Raw genomic sequence first — 18,530 nt, 5'->3', positions numbered from 1 at the left:
TTTTATTTTTTTTTATTTTTTTATTGCGTTTTTTTTTTTTTTTTATATAACTAGGGTTATATGATAACCTTCGTTTTAAGATTCGCTTTCTCTTTTGCGCCAGAGAAACATTTGGATGTAATTACTGCAGCGCGCAGGGAGAACTCAGGGGACAAGTTCAACTCGATTGGTTGTGTTGGAATATAGCCAGTTGGCGAACGTTTTAATTTGTTCTTGGGATGTATGTAGCCGGTTTTGTTAACGGTGTTCAACGCGTTGCTGACGTTGTGGTGAGTGATGTTTACTATTTGCTGGGTCGCGACTCACTACTTGTTTTGTTGTGATTTTCATTATGTTGCTCTGCTCGAAATCTGATTTCTGTTTTCTGTTTGTTTGTTTGACTGAGTAGGCTATTGTGTGTCGTGTGTGTGTGTGTGTGTGTGTGTGTCAAAGAAGATTCTATAGCCTTCAATACGTTTTACGAGGCTGATGTGTGAGTCAGTCTATATAAGCGAGCACTGGGAGAGACGGCATTGCGAAACAGGCTATGTAAATGCTTCTTAGTTTTGTTTATTTATTACGTTCATATAAAACCGTGTTTCGAATATTTAAAAAAAAAAAAAAAAAAATTATATTTTAATAATAATAATAATAATACTTTTTTTCGGGTTTTCACGCGGGCTAGGGCTTAAAATATTATTTACAGTCTGGCTTATTTTCGGGCAGGGCCTGAAGTTCACGGGCTCGGGCAGGGCTCAGGCTTTATTTCAAGGCCCTTGCAGACCACTATTACATACCCCCCCCTTCAGTCCCTGCTTGGGAGAGGCAAATAAGGTCCAGAGGGCATCCCTCCGGGACAGGGCGTCTGCGTTCCCGTGTTTGGCTCCCGACCTGTGGATCACAGAGAAGTCAAACTCTTGCAAGGAAAGAAACCATCTACCGACTCGAGCATTAGTCTCCTTCTTTTTGGACATCCAGACTAGGGGTGCATGGTCAGTTACGAGAGAGAAATGTCGGCCCACCAGATAATATCTGAGACGCTCCAGTGCCCACTTGATAGCCAGTCCTTCCTTCTCTACCGTAGCATATCCTTGCTCCCTTTGGTTCAGCTTCCTACTGATGTAGAGTACTGGATGTTCCTCACCTCGTATCTCTTGAGAGAGTACGGCTCCTACTCCCACCTCTGACGCATCCGTTTGCACGATCATCTCCTGCGTGAAATCCGGGGTGACCAGAACGGGCCGTGCACAAAGTGCCTTTCTGAGACCCTGGAACGCCTTCTCTGCCCCTTCCGTCCATTCCACCATGAGGGGCTTGGTGGCTTTGGTTAGGTCTGTGAGGGGAGCAGCTATAGAGGAGTAGTTAGGGATGAAACGAGAGTAATAGGAGGTAAGTCCCAGGAATGTCTTTACCTGTCTCTTAGTTGCTGGTCGGGGCCACTCTTCAATAGACTGAACCTTACGCTCCTGTGGTTTCACATTTCCTCGTCCGATGGTGAAACCCAGGTATTCAGCCTCCTCCAAACCAAGCTTGCACTTCTTTGGATTGGCTGTTAAACCTGCTTTAATAATAATAATAATAATAATGACTTGGATTTATATAGCGCTCTTCACTGACCCAGAGCGCTTCACAGAGTCCATTATTCGTTCATACACAGTCATACCGGTGGTGGTAAGCTACAATTGCAGCCAGAGCTGCCCTGAGGCAGACTCACGGAAGCGTGGCGAATAATCAACGCCTACGGCCCCTCCGACCACCACCAACATTAATTCACATGCATACACATTCATACGAGGCAAGTAGGTTGGACATGGGCTTGAGCGGGATTCGAACCACCAACCCTTGGATCATTGGACAACCCGCTCTACCCCTGAGCCACGCCGCCCCACTTTGCGGAGAGCCTCCAATACCGCGGCAAGCCTGTCCAAGTGGCTCTCCCAGTCCTCACTGTGGATTACCACATCATCCAGATATGCAGCTGCATACTCACGGTGAGGTCTCAACACTTTGTCCATTAGCCTTTGGAAGGTGGCTGGGGCTCCATGCAGGCCAAAGGGCAACACAGTGTATTGGTACAGCCCTGTGGGGGTAGCAAACGCAGTCTTCTCCCTGGAGTCAGCTGCTAGAGGCACCTGCCAATACCCCTTGGTTAGATCCAGGGTGCTGATGTACCGGGCCTCCCCCAGCCGGTCAATCAGCTCGTCAACCCTAGGCATGGGATAGGCATCAAATTTAAATATTTCATTAAGCTTCCGAAAATCATTACAGAACCTTTTTGTGTTGTCTGGCTTAGGGACCAGGACGATCGGGCTAGCCCATTCACTATAGGACTCCTCTATGACGCCCAGTGTCAGCATCTTCTTGACCTCTTCTTCAATGATGACCCTCGTGGCTTCTGGGGTTCTGTAAGGCCGCATTTTCACCTTCTGACCCGGCTCTGTCTGGATGTGGTGTTCCACCAGGGTGGTCTGGCCTGGTACACTGGAGAACACACCTGAGGCTCTCTGCACCAATTCCTTCATCTGCTGCAGCTGCATTTTTGAGAGCCCTGGCCCATACGTCACCTCGACACCTTCATCCCTTGGTGAGGAGTAAGGGAAGATACAAGGAGAAACACAAGATACCAGCACATCTCTGGCATACCACATCTTAAGCAGGTTGACATGATAGATTTGAATAGGCTTTCGGCGTCCTGGCTGGCGCACTTTGTAGTTAACTGGGCCTACCCTTTCGGCCACCTCATATGGTCCGTGCCAGGAGGCCAGAAACTTGTGGTCAGTGGTGGGTACCAGTACCAACACTTTGTCCCCAGGTTGGAACTCACGTGGCTGTGCACCCCTATTATAGACCCGTCTTTGGGCTTCCTGGGCTTGTGACATATGTTCCCTTACCATTGGCCACAGTACCTTCATGCGGTCCTGCATCACCTCCACATGTTCCACCAGGCTGCGATGTGGGCTGGGCTGCTCCTCCCAGGCCTCTCTAGCCACATCAAGTAGGCCCCTTGGTTGCCTTCCATACAGGAGTTCAAATGGTGATAATCCTGTAGATGCCTGTGGTACTTCTCCAATGGAAAACATGAGGTAAGGCAGCAACTGATCCCAGTCCCTGCCATCCTTATCAACCACTTTCCGGAGCATGGACTTCAGGGTCTTGTTAAATCTTTCGACCAAACCATCCGTTTGTGGGTGGTATACTGAAGTTCTAATTTGTTTTACCTTGAGGAGCCGACACATGTCCTTCATGATCCTAGACATAAAGGGGGTCCCTTGGTCCATAAGTATCTCTCCGGGTATCCCAACTCTGCTGAACATCTGGAGCAGCTCCCGTGCAATGCCCTTCGTTGTCATGTTCCGGAGAGGAATGGCCTCAGGATACCTAGTGGCATAGTCAAGGACAACAAGGATATATTGGTGTCCCCTTGCAGATTTGACTAGCGGTCCCACTAGGTCCATGGCAATCCTATCAAAGGGCACCTCAATAATCGGCAATGGTATCAGTGGATTTTTGAAGTGGGGTTTTGGTGCCATCTTTTGACATTCTGGGCAGTAGTCTGTTACCGCTCTTACCACTCCTGGCCAATAGAACCGTCCCCTGATACGGTCTCTGGTCTTCTCGACCCCCAGATGGGCCCCGAGGACATGGCTGTGGGCCAGGTGTAAAACTGTGGACACATACTGTTTGGGCACCACTAGCAAACATCTTTTTTGACGGTCCACCATCTGAGCATAGTAGAGAAGTTGATTTTTTATCAGAAAATGGGGATATGAGAGTTTACTCACCCCGGGAGCCAGTTTCCCTTCTATCTCTTGCACATTGCTCCGAGCATGCAGCAGATTGGGATCTCCCAACTGGGCCGTACCAAACTGTCCTCTCAACCGGGGTAAGGGCTGGGCTCCCTGCTCGGCTTCCCCCGAGCTCACTTCATCTGGAAAGGAAGCAAATGGGTTCTCCAACTCCTCTTCTGAGCTGGGCCCTGTGGAGCTCTGGTCATCGTTCTCCGGAGCAACACACACCAGCTTGGAGGCCTCTCCTCCTGGGGAATACACCTTTGGGGAAGTTAGTACACGTTTGCGTCCTTTTGAGGTTACATTACATCGAGTATATTGAGTTCTCTCGCTCACCTTTTTCCTCCGGTATAGTTTCTCATAGAGGGGGCAGTCTCGGCCAACCAGCACCGGGACGGGGAGACAGGGAACCACTCCCACCTTCAGTTCACAGGTACCCTGAGGTGTGGTGAGCTGAACCTTACCCACAGGATATTCCCTGGTATCCCCATGAACACAGGACACAGGTATCGACTCACCAGGTTCCAGCTGGTCAAGGAGATGGGGTTGGACCAGTGAGACTGAACTACCTGAATCCACCAGTGCTCCTGCATCCTTTCCATTTATTTTTACTGGCACCATGTGGGGAGGGGAGCATTCGTTGGCCCAACAGGAGTCCAGTAGGTGGCAAGGCCTCCCTGAGCCTCCACCAGCCGAGGCCGCAGTAGGCATGGATTCATCCCTTGTGGGGCAGTCCCAGGCGAGGTGTCCCACCTCTCCACACTCAAAGCACCTCCTCCTATCCCCAAGCACTGGGAACCGTCTGCGTCTCAGCACCTGGTCTTCTCGCTCTGGTTCTTTTTCCCACACTCGGGCCTTCTCTGGGACTTTCCTGTTTTTCCCAGCCTCTGGTCGCTCAGTCCTTCCTGACTTTAGCAGTTCAATTGTGACCTGGTGGCTTTCAACAAGATTGACCAGATCATCAATCCCGGTTGGGTTACCATGGCTCACCATTTTCTTGGCATCATAGGGTAATGTACGGATACATTTGTCCATAACCACTCTCTCCAACACACTCACCCCCTCTGGGTCATTAGTCAACCAGGATTTGCCCAAACGAGCTAGGTCATACAGCTGGGCTCTGGCAGACATCTCTGGGGTGTATTTCCACTCATGAAATCTTTGAGCTCGAGCATGCAGGCTGTAACCATACCTAGCCAAAGTCTCTTTTTTTAGATGGGTATATACCTTAGCTTGTTCAGGGGAGAGGTCAAGATAGGCATGCTGCGCAGGCCCGGTGAGAAAAGGTCCAATGAGATCTGCCCAGGTGTCCTCAACCCCCCCCTCCCTGGTGGCTGTTCGTTCAAATGCCAGAAAATAGGCTTCCACATCATCATTTTCAGTCATCTTGGGGATAAACCTGCTCGGGTTGGGTTGACCCCCAGCTCCACTGTGATGGGTAGGGCCTGGCGCCATACCTTTCTTCATCTCTGCATACATGAGAGCATTCTGCTGCCTTTGTTCTGCCAGGATCTCCCGGTGCATAGTCTTCTGCTCCTCATTGGCCTTTAACAGCTCTATCACCAGGTTGTCCATGCTGTTTTATTTTTATTAATTTTTTTTTCAAAATCAAGTCTGTTTACTATTTGTCCATGCAGCTTTTAACAGTGTTTGATTATTGTACAAACATATTGCAATGCCCGCATTCTCCACCAATGTAACAAAGGTAGCAGACAGGGGTAGGTGGAAGGTGCAATATGGTTGTACACATAATCAAACACACAGTCAAACAGCTTTAGCTCCCCGCTGGACAATGGCCAGGGGCATTTATTTAAACAAACCAGAAAATTAAGAAACAAACAAAAATCATACTGGCTCCCAGTGAAGCACCGAATTGTCTTTGCTATAGTCCAGTCTTTAACTAGGCTGGGCCGCTGTCCGGCTTACCGGCTGTTTAACTCACGGTTTGGTTGTCTCCCCACAGCTCTCCCACTCTCCATTCCAAGACACCCTCTGATGTTCTTGGTCTGTCCTCTTTGAGAGGCATGCTGATTGCTAATTGAAAGACAGCTGTGTGTGTGTGTCTGCATGTGTGCAGCTGTCAGTCTTCTTCTCTCCATTGGGGGGAGCCAACAGGCAGGAACATAGCATCCATTGATCACCATTCCCCTCAGCCCCTTACAATATATATATATATAAAGGTTACTCTTGATCAAACAAAGATGAATGTCCCTATTGGGATTAATAGTGCAATAACTTGCTTTTTCACCAAATTTCACTTAAAACAAATAAAAGGTGCCTCTTGATCATCAAACAAGAATGAATTTCCCTATTGGGATAAACCAAACATCACTTTTTGTAAAAATAAAAGGTGACTCTTAAAAGGTGACTTTTTTGAAAATCGATTATAATTTTTTTTAAATTGTCCTAAATCATTCATTTGAATTAATCGATAACATCGATTAATCGCCCAGCCCTATCTCTAGATTACAAGAGATCTGACGGTGAAATTGTTGGTGTCTGTGTTTGAATCGTTCTCCCCCTGGAAGGAAGTTGTAAATGAACGTGGCCGGGGTCCTACTTTCCTCTGCATGCTTGTTCGCTGTCCCAACTGTCAGAAGTGGCAAGGAAATCCCTGACAGCCGGTTGATTGAGAGACACATTTGGCGGCATGACTCTCTATTTAACTACTGCTGAGAAACAATAGGCATCCGTGGCCACTGCAGGGCTAACACACGTCAGATAGTCCGCGATACTGTCCGTAATGTCTCTTGTTTTCCATGCATTGACTGATTTGTGTCACTCTGTCTCCCCCTCAGACATGATGGAGACGGAGCCCTGCGCCCCCAGCGCTCTGCCTGCCTCTCTGAGGTTCCGCTGCTCCAGCCTGCTGATCCCAGGCCAGTGGCACCACCTGGCTGTGGTCGTGGCCAAGGACATGAAGAAGAGCTGCCGGGTCTCGGCCTACCTCAATGGCAAGACGGTGGGGACGGGCAAGGTATGCATGATCTGTATCTGTATCTGTATGTATGATCTGTATCTGTATGACCTGTATGTATGACCTGTATCTATCTGTATCTGTATCTGTATGACCTGTATCTATCTATCTATCTGTATCTGTATGACCTCTATGGATTACCTGTATCTATCTGTATCTGTATCTGTATGACCTGTATCTGTATGACCTGTATGGATGACCTGTATCTGTATCTGTATGACCTGTATGGATGACCTGTATGTATCTATCTGTATCTGTATGACCTGTATGTATGACCTGTATCTATCTGTATCTGTATCTGTATGACCTGTATCTATCTATCTGTATCTGTATGACCTATCTATCTATCTATCTATCTATCTATCTATCTATCTATCTATCTATCTATCTATCTATCTATCTATCTATCTATCTATCTATCTATCTGTATGACCTGTATGTATGACCTGTATCTGTATCTGTATCTGTATGACCTGTATGTATGACCTGTATCTATCTGTATCTGTATGACCTGTATGGATGACCTGTATCTATCTGTATCTGTTAGGGATGGCTCAAAACCGAATGCCGAAAGGCCGAAAATGATTAATATAAATATATATATATAATGTATTTTTTTCCCCCAGCTACCTGATTATGGCAAAAGACATGATTATGGCTAAACTTAACTTAAATAATATTAATAATCACTATTATGGGCCCATAAAACATTTATTCAGCACTTTTGAATGCATACATTAATTCCAGACTGACTGCTGAAAGATTGTACAATTTAAACATTTTCACTTTGCATACAACAAAATGTGCATTAAAGTCAAGTGCATTTTCTTTTCTCTGTAGGATAACTACAACAAAGTGCATTCAGAACAAAGCCAAGGTGCTTTAAGACTGCATAAAGATCTGCATAAAGACACACACACGAGGGGATAATAGCTTATAGCAGACTTAATGATGTTACTGTAGTGGCTACTGTCATAATTCATGGAATTATCAAAGGACTGTTGTATTTACTACATCTCCCGTGACTCTTAGCGGGGGATGACGTAGCTTACGAGAGATGAGTGAAAGAGGACCGGAAGCGTTGTGAGAGAAAATGGTGGTTTTTCAATGTATGTGATGTATAGATTGGGGAGAGATGACAGCTAAAATGGTAAAACAACGAAATGTGCATGGAAGCAGGAGACGGTGATAGAACGGTGGTGGAACCAGTGGTTTCACAGGCACAGGCCGCGTCAGCGAGGGTTTTGTTATGAATTCCTTAGAGGAACATCTGAGATTAGAGTGTACTGTCTCCCAGGACAGGAGGGAGAGAGGTTCATCTTAATGAAACGTGAGTTTATTAGTGTTAAAGGTTATTCAGTTGTCATGACAACACGTCGCATGACAACCAGAAGGCGGGGCCGTCGTTGCGACGACGAACATCTATAAGTCGGACGGTGTTTCCGGGTGTAAGGCAGACTAGAATCTGACCGAGAGCGAGTAGGACTGAGATCACACAGAGGACCTTCTCTCCTCTCATCACGAGAGAGGGGGGGGGGGGGGGGGGGGAGGAAGAATGCCACGACATCAGTAGCTTCGGCTACCACGAGGATGGTCTTAGGCTAACGAACAGGCCTGAACACTATTGGACTGAACAGCAAAAGGACAATCTGAACACACCGAAAGATCATTAGAATAGACTCTTCAAGGACGATACAATTTGATAACATCTGATAACATCTGATTATGAGGTTTCTGTTTAGAGAAATAAAACAACGCTTTTCCTCACAAGGTATCTCACGTTGTCGAAGTGTCGAATTCTTACGGAAGTGGAGGAGTATTATGGTTTATGGATTGCACTAATGGGGGAAGATAAGGATCTTATCTACCAGTATCGGAGACGTCAGGACCATTAAAAGTACACAACGCAGAGGAATTGGATGGAGAGCCAAACAGACGAAGACGTGATACTGGCCAGTTTGATCAGAATCTTACAGATGGTGCCGTGACCCGGATTTGCAAGAGATTAAAACAACGGGAACAGTTGGTTGTTGATGACAGCCGGATTTGCAATGTGTGGGAGAATCATGATCGAAGCAAGGCCGGTCAGCCCTGGGAGAGAGCGGCGAGTCGAGCGGTCAGGAGGCGAACCAGCGCTGTAGGGGAAACAGCGCTCCGATCAAAAATGTGAGTTCACTGTGCACACGGTTGTTTTGATCTTGGGCCAAATAAAAACGAACAGATAGTGAATCCGTAAACGTAAACATTTCTAGTTCGACAGAGATGCCAGCTGTAATAATATGAGCAGAGAACCATGGTGAAAATCGAGGGTGTTATCTACAGAGAATGAAAAGCAAACGAGGCAGGCTGCACAGTTTTGGTTTAAGGAGGGTAAATGCGAGATGAGGAAAGGGGGGGGGGGCGCTTGAATCAGATCGGAAAAATTGTTATGGCGGGACTGTTTTCATAACAGAAGGAAAGTCGAAAGGAGATTGTACCAGTGTGTATTATGTCCGATCAGGCAAGAGTATTAGTCTGAGAAAGCGTCCCCTGATAATGGATAGGAAAGAGAGGAAAAACAGCTGTGTTTTCAGGCCTTGGAAGGAAGGACAGCGGCCGTTTGTTGAGAGAGTAGCCATTTGCACCGAGTCAAAATGGCCGCAGAGCCACGAGGGGTTTAGAATCAGGAAGTGACACGTCACCTACAATCCTCTAGACTGAGTTTTGGCCGCCATCTAGGGGGGCAGTGGGATAATACAGGCAAATGGAGGAGTAGGTCGCCACCTAGTGGCGGAGGGGGGGGGGGGTAGTGCTGGGGAGTTTCCATTACCCATAGGGGAATATTTAGAGTTTAATTCAATTAAGGAGTTTAATTGCGGAGGGGGGGGGGGTAGTGCTGGACAGTTTCCATTATCCATAGGCGAATATGTAGAGTTTAAGTTAATTAAGGAGTTGAATTTTTTCAAAATTACCAACTGCTTGTGTGTATACACGGTGGTGTATGTGAGAACTTTGTAAAGGAACTCAAAGTGTGGTATATAGAGCGACGGGACAGCTCCAGGGCGACGGTAGACAGCCCCGTAGGGTATATAGAGCGACGTGACAGCTCCAGGGCGACGGTAGACAGCCCCGTAGGGTATAGAGCGACGGTGACAGCTCCAGGGCGATGGTAGACAGCCCCGTAGGGTATAGAGCGACGGTGACAGCTCCAGGGCGACGGTAGACAGCCCCGTAGGGTATAGAGCAACGGTGACAGCTCCAGGGCGATGGTAGACAGCCCCGTAGGGTATAGGGCGACGGACAGCTCTGTTGTATGTTAGATGATAGTACGAGTACGTATGTGAGTTAGGAGCAGGGAACCAACCTGCTCTGTTGTATGTTAGAGCGATGCAAATAGTTTTAGGCACTGATTCTGGGTTTTTTGGTTGTTGCACTGTTTTTGGGTTATCACAAAGAGGCGGGAAGAGGGTCCGTGCGTGAGGATACCAAGTGCGTGGGATGCCAAAAGATAGGGGGACAGGGCTTATGTTGTGTGCTCGGTTGTATGTTATTATCATAATAATAAGATCGATATACAGGTTAATTAAATAAGTTTAATTATTAATTGATTAAATAAGAATTGCACAGAAAGATGGTGCAGTTATTTGAATGGGTTAATTATTGAATAAAGAGGGAGGTTGAATTCCAGTGGGGCCTTCTCACACCTAATAAATAGGCAGAGTCTTGAGGGGACACGTCACCAGAAAGAACTGGCGCGCGCTGGGGGTCACCCGTGGGACAAACGTAGAGCGCCGAGTGGGTATCGTTTAGCTGCTGGTGTCACGCCGGAAGACAACAAAACAGGGAACAGCCCTGTAGGATTAGATATGGGTGTTGAGAAGGTGGGGGACTAATAGAGAACAAATAGCGCCATGGGCTGTAGGACACTCACACCGTCCAACAGTCTGAAAGGGCGTGGCCATGGCAGGGGCTTGCAGAGGGAAAAAAAATATAAAGATCATTAGCTGCAGGCCCAAAGCCACGGTAGACTAATAGAAAACACAGGGTCGAGTGTACAGAAAGACTGCCGGTGTTGTGTTTCTGCTTTCAAGGGGGGAATGACACCGACAGCGATGGAGATGGCCAGGAGACAGACTGGAGGAGGAGGAAGCCGCAGGGGCCAGGCACGGCAGCCTGGTACACAGATCGTCCACGACGAGAGAGAGGGCCGACGGCGGTGGAGATGAGCCTCAACCAAGATGACCGACGGGGCGGAGATGACCGACGGGGCGGAGACGGCCGACGAGGCGGAGTCCAGCGGTCGCAGGCGGTGTTTGCCCAGGGGAGAACGAGGCAGACATTGGAGGGGGTTTCCCTGCGGAGACGCTGTTTAGAGAGCGTTTTGAAACAACAGAGCACGGGCGGTGAATCATGAACAAACAGGGACTTCCTTTCAGAGTCAATCAGGAGATCGAGAGACGAGACAACAGCGAGAAGTCCTGTGTTCATTGATTAGGAGTATGAGATATAAATGGAGGATTCATATATAAGATATATGTATAGAAGGATATATATATATATAGAAGGTAGATAAGAGGGAGAACAGTAGAACAACAGGATATAATTATTGGGAGCAGACAGGGGGGCTCCAATGGTTATGAGTCGTTGGATGTTGTTGGTTTTGGTGGTCGGTTTCGGTTCCCTTTGTGCACGAAGGGGGGCGCAAACAGACATCAGGCAGCAGGATCACTGGGTTGACCGTGGGCCGTCTTCGTTTCTTGTGCACGAGAGACGAGGTTGGTTTGCTTCAACCACAGGCTATTTTTGGCATAATTAATTAAAAAACCAAATAATGATTTATGATTCTGAAGGGGTGATAAGAATCAAGGGGGGATTGAGAGAAAATGGTGGTTTTTCAATGTATGTGATGTATAGATTGGGGAGAGATGACAGCTAAAATGGTAAAACAACGAAATGTGCATGGAAGCAGGAGACGGTGATAGAACGGTGGTGGAACCAGTGGTTTCACAGGCACAGGCCGCGTCAGCGAGGGTTTTGTTATGAATTCCTTAGAGGAACATCTGAGATTAGAGTGTACTGTCTCCCAGGACAGGAGGGAGAGAGGTTCATCTTAATGAAACGTGAGTTTATTAGTGTTAAAGGTTATTCAGTTGTCATGACAACACGTCGCATGACAACCAGAAGGCGGGGCCGTCGTTGCGACGACGAACATCTATAAGTCGGACAGTGTTTCCGGGTGTAAGGCAGACTAGAATCTGACCGAGAGCGAGTAGGACTGAGATCACACAGAGGACCTTCTCTCCTCTCATCACGAGAGAGGGGGGGGGGGGGGGGAGGAAGAATGCCACGACATCAGTAGCTTCGGCTACCACGAGGATGGTCTTAGGCTAACGAACAGGCCTGAACACTATTGGACTGAACAGCAAAAGGACAATCTGAACACACCGAAAGATCATTAGAATAGACTCTTCAAGGACGATACAATTTGATAACATCTGATAACATCTGATTATGAGGTTTCTGTTTAGAGAAATAAAACAACGCTTTTCCTCACAAGGTATCTCACGTTGTCGAAGTGTCGAATTCTTACGGAAGTGGAGGAGTATTATGGTTTATGGATTGCACTAATGGGGGAAGATAAGGATCTTATCTACCAGTATCGGAGACGTCAGGACCATTAAAAGTACACAACGCAGAGGAATTGGATGGAGAGCCAAACAGACGAAGACGTGATACTGGCCAGTTTGATCAGAATCTTACAGTTGTTAGCTAGCTTAACGCTAACGTTAGTTTAAAAGGTTTTAAACGCGACGGGCATATAGTAATGGCGAGGATATAAAGCATGTTAAAGACGCATTTATTGGATGCGTTGCTCGCGGAGTTTACATAGAAACAGCGCGATTCCCAAGAGGAGTTAGTTATCACAGGCTGTAGAACGCAGGAAGAGCTGCCAAGCTGCTCACGTTATACGTTGCGCAAAGTCTGTAGCCGCGTTTTGATTACGTCATCACAACAACACTTTAGGTTACGAACGTTACGTAACCCTGTTCTTTGACATTCTGTGATATATTTTCGGTGCTAAAACCCTTTCGGCCAAAAGCCGAAAATGGCTTTTTAACAATTTTTGGCCGCTAATTTTCGGTGGCCGAATATTCGGTGCATCCCTAGTATCTGTATGACCTGTATGGATGACCTGTATCTATCTGTATTTGTATCTGTATCACCTGTATGGATGGCCTGAATATTTTCCACAACAAAGTCGTGTTTCCGCGTCTCTGATTGGCCAGGTCATGTGACATGTACGCCCAATCGTGGGGCCGCAAGTTTTTGGATGGTTAAGCTTAGGCGCTCTTTCGAAGTTGGTTAAGGTTAGAGTTTGTCTTAGAGCATGGCGATAGAACGCCTGCTCTGATTCCAAACTCTAACCTTAACCAACTGCGAAAGAGTCGCCTAAGCTTAACCAGTGATAAACTAGGCGTTAGATAGTTTGCAGGCTGTTCGACCCGGAAATAGGCGCAGAACTTGCCGTCCCACGATTGGCGCACATTAGTGGTCTGCAAGGGCCTTGAAATAAAGCCAGAGCCCTGCCCGAGCCCTTGAACTTCAGGCCCTGCCCCGAAAATTAGCCCGACTGTAAATAATATTTTAAGCCCTAGCCCGCGTGAAAACCCGAAAAAAAGTATTATTATTATTATTATTATTATTATTATTATTATTATTATTATTATTATTATTATTATTATTATTAAAATATAATTTTTTTTGTATTTGTTTTAAATATTCGAAACACGGTTTTATATGAACGTAATAAATAAACAAAACTAAGAAGCATTTACATTGCCTGTTTCGCAATGCCGTCTCTCCCAGTGCTTGCTTATATAGACTGACTCACACTGTCACACATCAGCCTCGTAAAACGTGAAGGCTATAGAATCTTCTTTGACACACGCACACACACACACACACGACACACAATAGCCTACTCAGTCAAACAAACAAACAGAAAACAGAAATCAGATTTCGAGCAGAGCAACGTAATGAAAATCACAACAAAACAAGTAGCAGTCGCGACCCAGCAAATAGTAAACATCACTCACCAGACGTCAGCAACGCGTTGAACACCGTTAACAAAACCGGCTACATACATCCCAAGAACAAATTAAAACGTTCGCCAACTGGCTATATTCCAACACAACCAATCGAGTTGAACTTGTCCCCTGAGTTCTCTCTGCGCGCTGCAGTAATTACATCCAAATGTTTCTCTGGCGCAAAAGAGAAAGCGAATCTTAAAACGAAGGTTATCATATAACCCTAGTTATATGAAGAAAAAAAAATAAATAAAAAAACGCAATAAAAAAATAAAAAACGGCGGTGCCCGGGCCCGGCCGAGCCCGAATTATTTATTAAAAAAAAAGCCCTACCCAGCCCGAACCCGCCGGGCCGGGCCCCGTCGGGCCTGGGCAAGGTTGCAGTGCACTAGCGCACATGTCACATGACCTGGCCAATCAGAGCGCAAAACTCGAAAGCGGAAACACAAATGTGTTGTGGAAAGTATAGACGCGTATGGATGACCTGTATCTATCTGTATCTGTATCTGTATGACCTGTATCTATCTGTATCTGTATCTGTATGACCTGTATCTATCTGTATCTGTATCTGTATGACCTGTATCTATCTGTATCTGTATCACCTGTATGATGACCTGTATCTATCTGTATCTGTATCTGTATCACCTGTATCTATCTGTATCTGTATCACCTGTATGATGACCTGTATCTATCTGTATCTGTATCTGTATCACCTGTATGATGACCTGTATCTATCTGTATCTGTATGACCTGTATGATGACCTGTATCTATCTGTATCTGTATCTGTATCACCTGTATGATGACCTGTATCTATCTGTATCTGTATCTGTTTGACCTGTATGGATGACCTGTATCTATCTGTATCTGTATCTGTATGACCTGTATCTATCTGTATGACCTGTATGGATGACCTGTATCTATCTGTATCTGTATCTGTATGACCTGTATCTATCTGTATCTGTATCTGTATCACCTGTATGGATGGCCTGTATGACAACCAGACAGGATCAACGGCTGTTGAGGCTTTTATTTACCCAGGGACGCCCCCTGCCTCACACAGTTTACATTTTACATAGGGATGTTCGATATTGGCTTTTTTACCGATATCCGATATACCGATATTGTCCAACTCTTAATTTCCGATACCGATATCAACCGATACCGATATATGCGGGGTTCCCCCCCCCCCCCCCAAAAAACGGAATAAATTCAGGTAATTAACTCAATGGGGGCCAACAGCGCCCTCTGCTGATGGCCCTTCAGCGCCAGTGCTTTATCCAATGTAGGATAGGACTTATTTGCGAGTGCTTAAAATATATCAAATATAATAGCAATAGATCTAAATAACACAGTGATCGTCAATGAGTTGCTTCCAGTCAACATGCACATACATACATTTCCGTTTTATACCGTGATGAATATCAATATATTTCTAGAGCGTTCTGTCTCATCTCAATAAACTCCAGCAAATCGAGCTTCAATGTATTTCAACAAATACAACAAACAACAAATACAGAAGCCAGTAGGGGAGACAATCAGGGAAGTAAGTAAGGGAAACCGAGGGGAGGGAGGGGGGGGGAGTGGGAGAGGCAGGAGAGGAGAGAAGGTAGGGAAGGGGAAAGGGAGGTGGTAGGTTGAAGGAGGGTGGTTATGGAGGTTGAAGGGGGCTACGGGTAAGTGAGATTGTTTGTCAAACAATGTCAAACTTGAATGCTACAGACTTGAGTGCATAGTAGTATAGAGTTACACACACGTCACACTCACACCTGGGAGGTGACCATGCAACCACAGTCGTGGACTTGTAGCCACTGGAGCAGCTGATGGTTACGGTTGGTCAGGAAAGTTCTGGTACACTATATGTGCTAAAAATGTACCTAAACACAAAGAGTTCATCACCACTCCCACCCCCTCTATGAGGAGCAAGTTACACCCCCGACACTCCACTAACTGCCTCGACTGCACAACAGTGGGCATGGACTTCTGCCAGCAGCTGGAGAACTAACTGCTGCAGAACTCAAGAACTATTAGGAACGCCTGACCACTAAGTGTGACTCTTAACCACCAAAACCTGCACAGACTACAACGTATGACGTATATCATGCCAGTTACGGTACCTTGTGTATACTGCACCTTGTGTATACTGTTTACTTTTACTCTATATACTTTATTCATAGTATATATTAAGATTCAAATTCTTTATTGCCTATATTTATTGTAATGTATAATATAACCGAAAGGGCATACATCTACATCTTTGTTCTCATATTTTCATATTCCGATCAAATTGTATTGCCTATATTTATGTATTTCACTTTCTACTATTACCCTGCCCATACCTGTACCTCCCCTCCCCCCTCCCCCATGCTGCTATGACGCTTGAATTTCCCCAAGAGGATCAAAAAAAGGAATGTCTTATCTTAATAAGTAAATCATACATTTCTTTATTCTCTGCCAGATGCGGTATATCCAGCCATTCCCCGGCCAATACGTTTCCATGGATCCCACAGCCGTCATTGATGTGTGTGCGCTGATTGGAACTCCTTCCCTGTGGAAGGAGCATGCGGCGCTGGTGTGGAGAGTGGGCCCCACCTATCTCTTTGAGGAGGTCCTGAGCCCCGAGGCTGTGGGGGCCATCTACACACAGGGCACCGCTTATCTGGGCAACTTCCTGGCCGTACGCAACGCGGGTAAGGCCGGCGATCTGACCCACAAACTGTGATATGGTTCGTTCAGACTTGACTTTTTTTAGTAAGTAAGTTTTAAGCACATTTAAAACAACTGTAGTTGCACCAAAGCGCTGTACATATGAATGGCACTAATACAACACAGTAAAAACATGGTTAAAGGGGAACTATCTTATTGTTTCTTTCACTATTTGGGCAATTTGACACAATTCCTGTGAGTATGGAACACATCTGTAATTTTTTTTCTCCAAAAAATTCATTGTTTTGTATTTCTAATCAAGTACTCTAAAGCAGCATTTTTCCACTTCAAGATTTCAAGCTGTTTGTGGCTGGGCTCCGCCCATACTCGGAATGCAATTTGAGTGACAGACCCTCACCTGTAGCTCTGCCCATACTACTCTACTATCGTCAAAGTGAACCTAATACAGAAAAATATATGCCGCGCGCACACACACAAACACACACACAAACACACACAGAGACGGCTCCCTCCCCCGAGAGCCCCCACCCGTGCTAGCTCAAAGTTTTCTCTCTGTCTCTGACGGCTCCCTCCCCCGATAGCCCCCACCCGTGTTCTCTCTCTGTCATCATCAGCGTGGCTATTTAGCTAGCTAGCCACTAACGTTAGTTTACCATGTAAATTAATGACTAGTCTAGGATGCAAAGCACTTTCACTTTTCACTGCACATAGAAACAGCGGGAGCATTTCGGGAGCAGCACATGTCCTGCGTGTTTTGCTCATACTACCGTAATTTTCGGACTATAAGGCGTACCTGAATATAAGCCGCAGCAGCTAAATTGAATGATATGTATATATATATAAGCCGCACTGGACTATAAGCCGCAGGTGTTTTAATGCCAGATTGACTGCCTTTAACTTAAAAGCTGCACCATATGCATTTCTACGTTTGTTTTCCATAATGAGGGTTTGTGCATGAAAACTTCCTTTGCACAAACTGTCTCGCTCTCGTAATGTCTGTCTGACCGGCCATAGAGCCCATAGAGTTAAAGGTGGTGGACTGTAACCTGTAAAATCCATAGATTTAGGAGGTCCCCTAGTGGCCGTTAGCTGTAAAAATCCATAGATTAGCCGCACCATTATATAAGCCGCAGGGTCGAAAAATGGGAAAAAAGGCGCGGCTTATAGTCCGAAAATTACGGTATTTACGTTAGGCTAACGTTAGGCTAACTCACTGCACTTCCTTCCTTGCGGTCTGCACTAAATAAAGGTAGATTGTGGGCAGTGGCTCCAACCACAGTGTGTGCGCCTGGTGGCAACAAACATAGAGGGGGTGGGCGTTATTATGCAGATGAGAATTGTTTGACTTCAAAGATACGCTACGTTTCAGATGACTCGATTCAGTGAGGGAGAATATTGTGAAATGTGAATTGGAAGAATGTGCCAAAATGAGAATTAGAGACATAGACCCCATTAATATAAACCCACATAGCTAGAAAACAATGCTAAACACTGGAAAAGGCCATTTATAAGATAGTTTCCCTTTAAAAAAAATGTATAAAAAAATATATACAAATAAGACCAGTATAACAACAAGTAAGATTAAAAATTTTTATATAAAACAGGGTAGGTGGGAAATCAGACTATCCAGGCAAAAATAAACAGTTTAAAAGCTGGAGGGACCACCAGAGAGAGTGACTGGAGAACCTGAGTCATCTAGGAGCAACGTGGGGGGAGAGGAGATCCGTTAAGTAAGAGTCAGGCCATCGAGAAACCCTGTATCTCCAAAAGAAAAGGTCTACTTTTCCCATTGGCGCCTGTGTTTTTTTTTAATTATTATACAATGGGTTTTTAATGGGCTTCACAGTGTCACAATGTAGACAATTTCAATGTTCCATTCGATTCCCACCACCAGAGACGAATCTGATATATGAGAAGTGTTGCGGTTGTCCCCTCCTGTCCTCCTGCAGCTGCAGTAGTGTGTGGAGCAGCTCTATTGAATCTATCTCTACTCTCTCTCTCTCTCTCTCTCTCTCTCTCTCTCTCTCTCTCTCTCTCTCTCTCTCTCTCTCTCT

The 18,530-nt window shown here is 45.9% G+C and overlaps 1 protein-coding gene across 1 annotated transcript in view; it reads left to right on the top strand.

The window, feature by feature from the left end:
• The window catches only part of wdfy4 (WDFY family member 4), a gene marked incomplete at its 5' end in the record, with an annotated part of 306,077 nt that overhangs the window by 93,581 nt on the left and 193,966 nt on the right, over positions 1–18,530 (top strand). The window contains 3 exon segments of the mRNA XM_084321866.1: positions 6,566–6,744; positions 16,268–16,499; positions 18,426–18,430. Of these exon segments, the coding sequence (XP_084177992.1) occupies positions 6,566–6,744; positions 16,268–16,499; positions 18,426–18,430 (416 nt within the window).

This window comes from Notolepis coatsorum (assembly GCF_963971535.1).
Source record: "Notolepis coatsorum genome assembly, chromosome: 9".
NCBI lineage: Eukaryota > Metazoa > Chordata > Actinopteri > Aulopiformes > Paralepididae > Notolepis > Notolepis coatsorum.
Note: the sequence above shows the minus strand (reverse complement) of the source record. Positions and strands in the feature narration are given on the sequence as shown.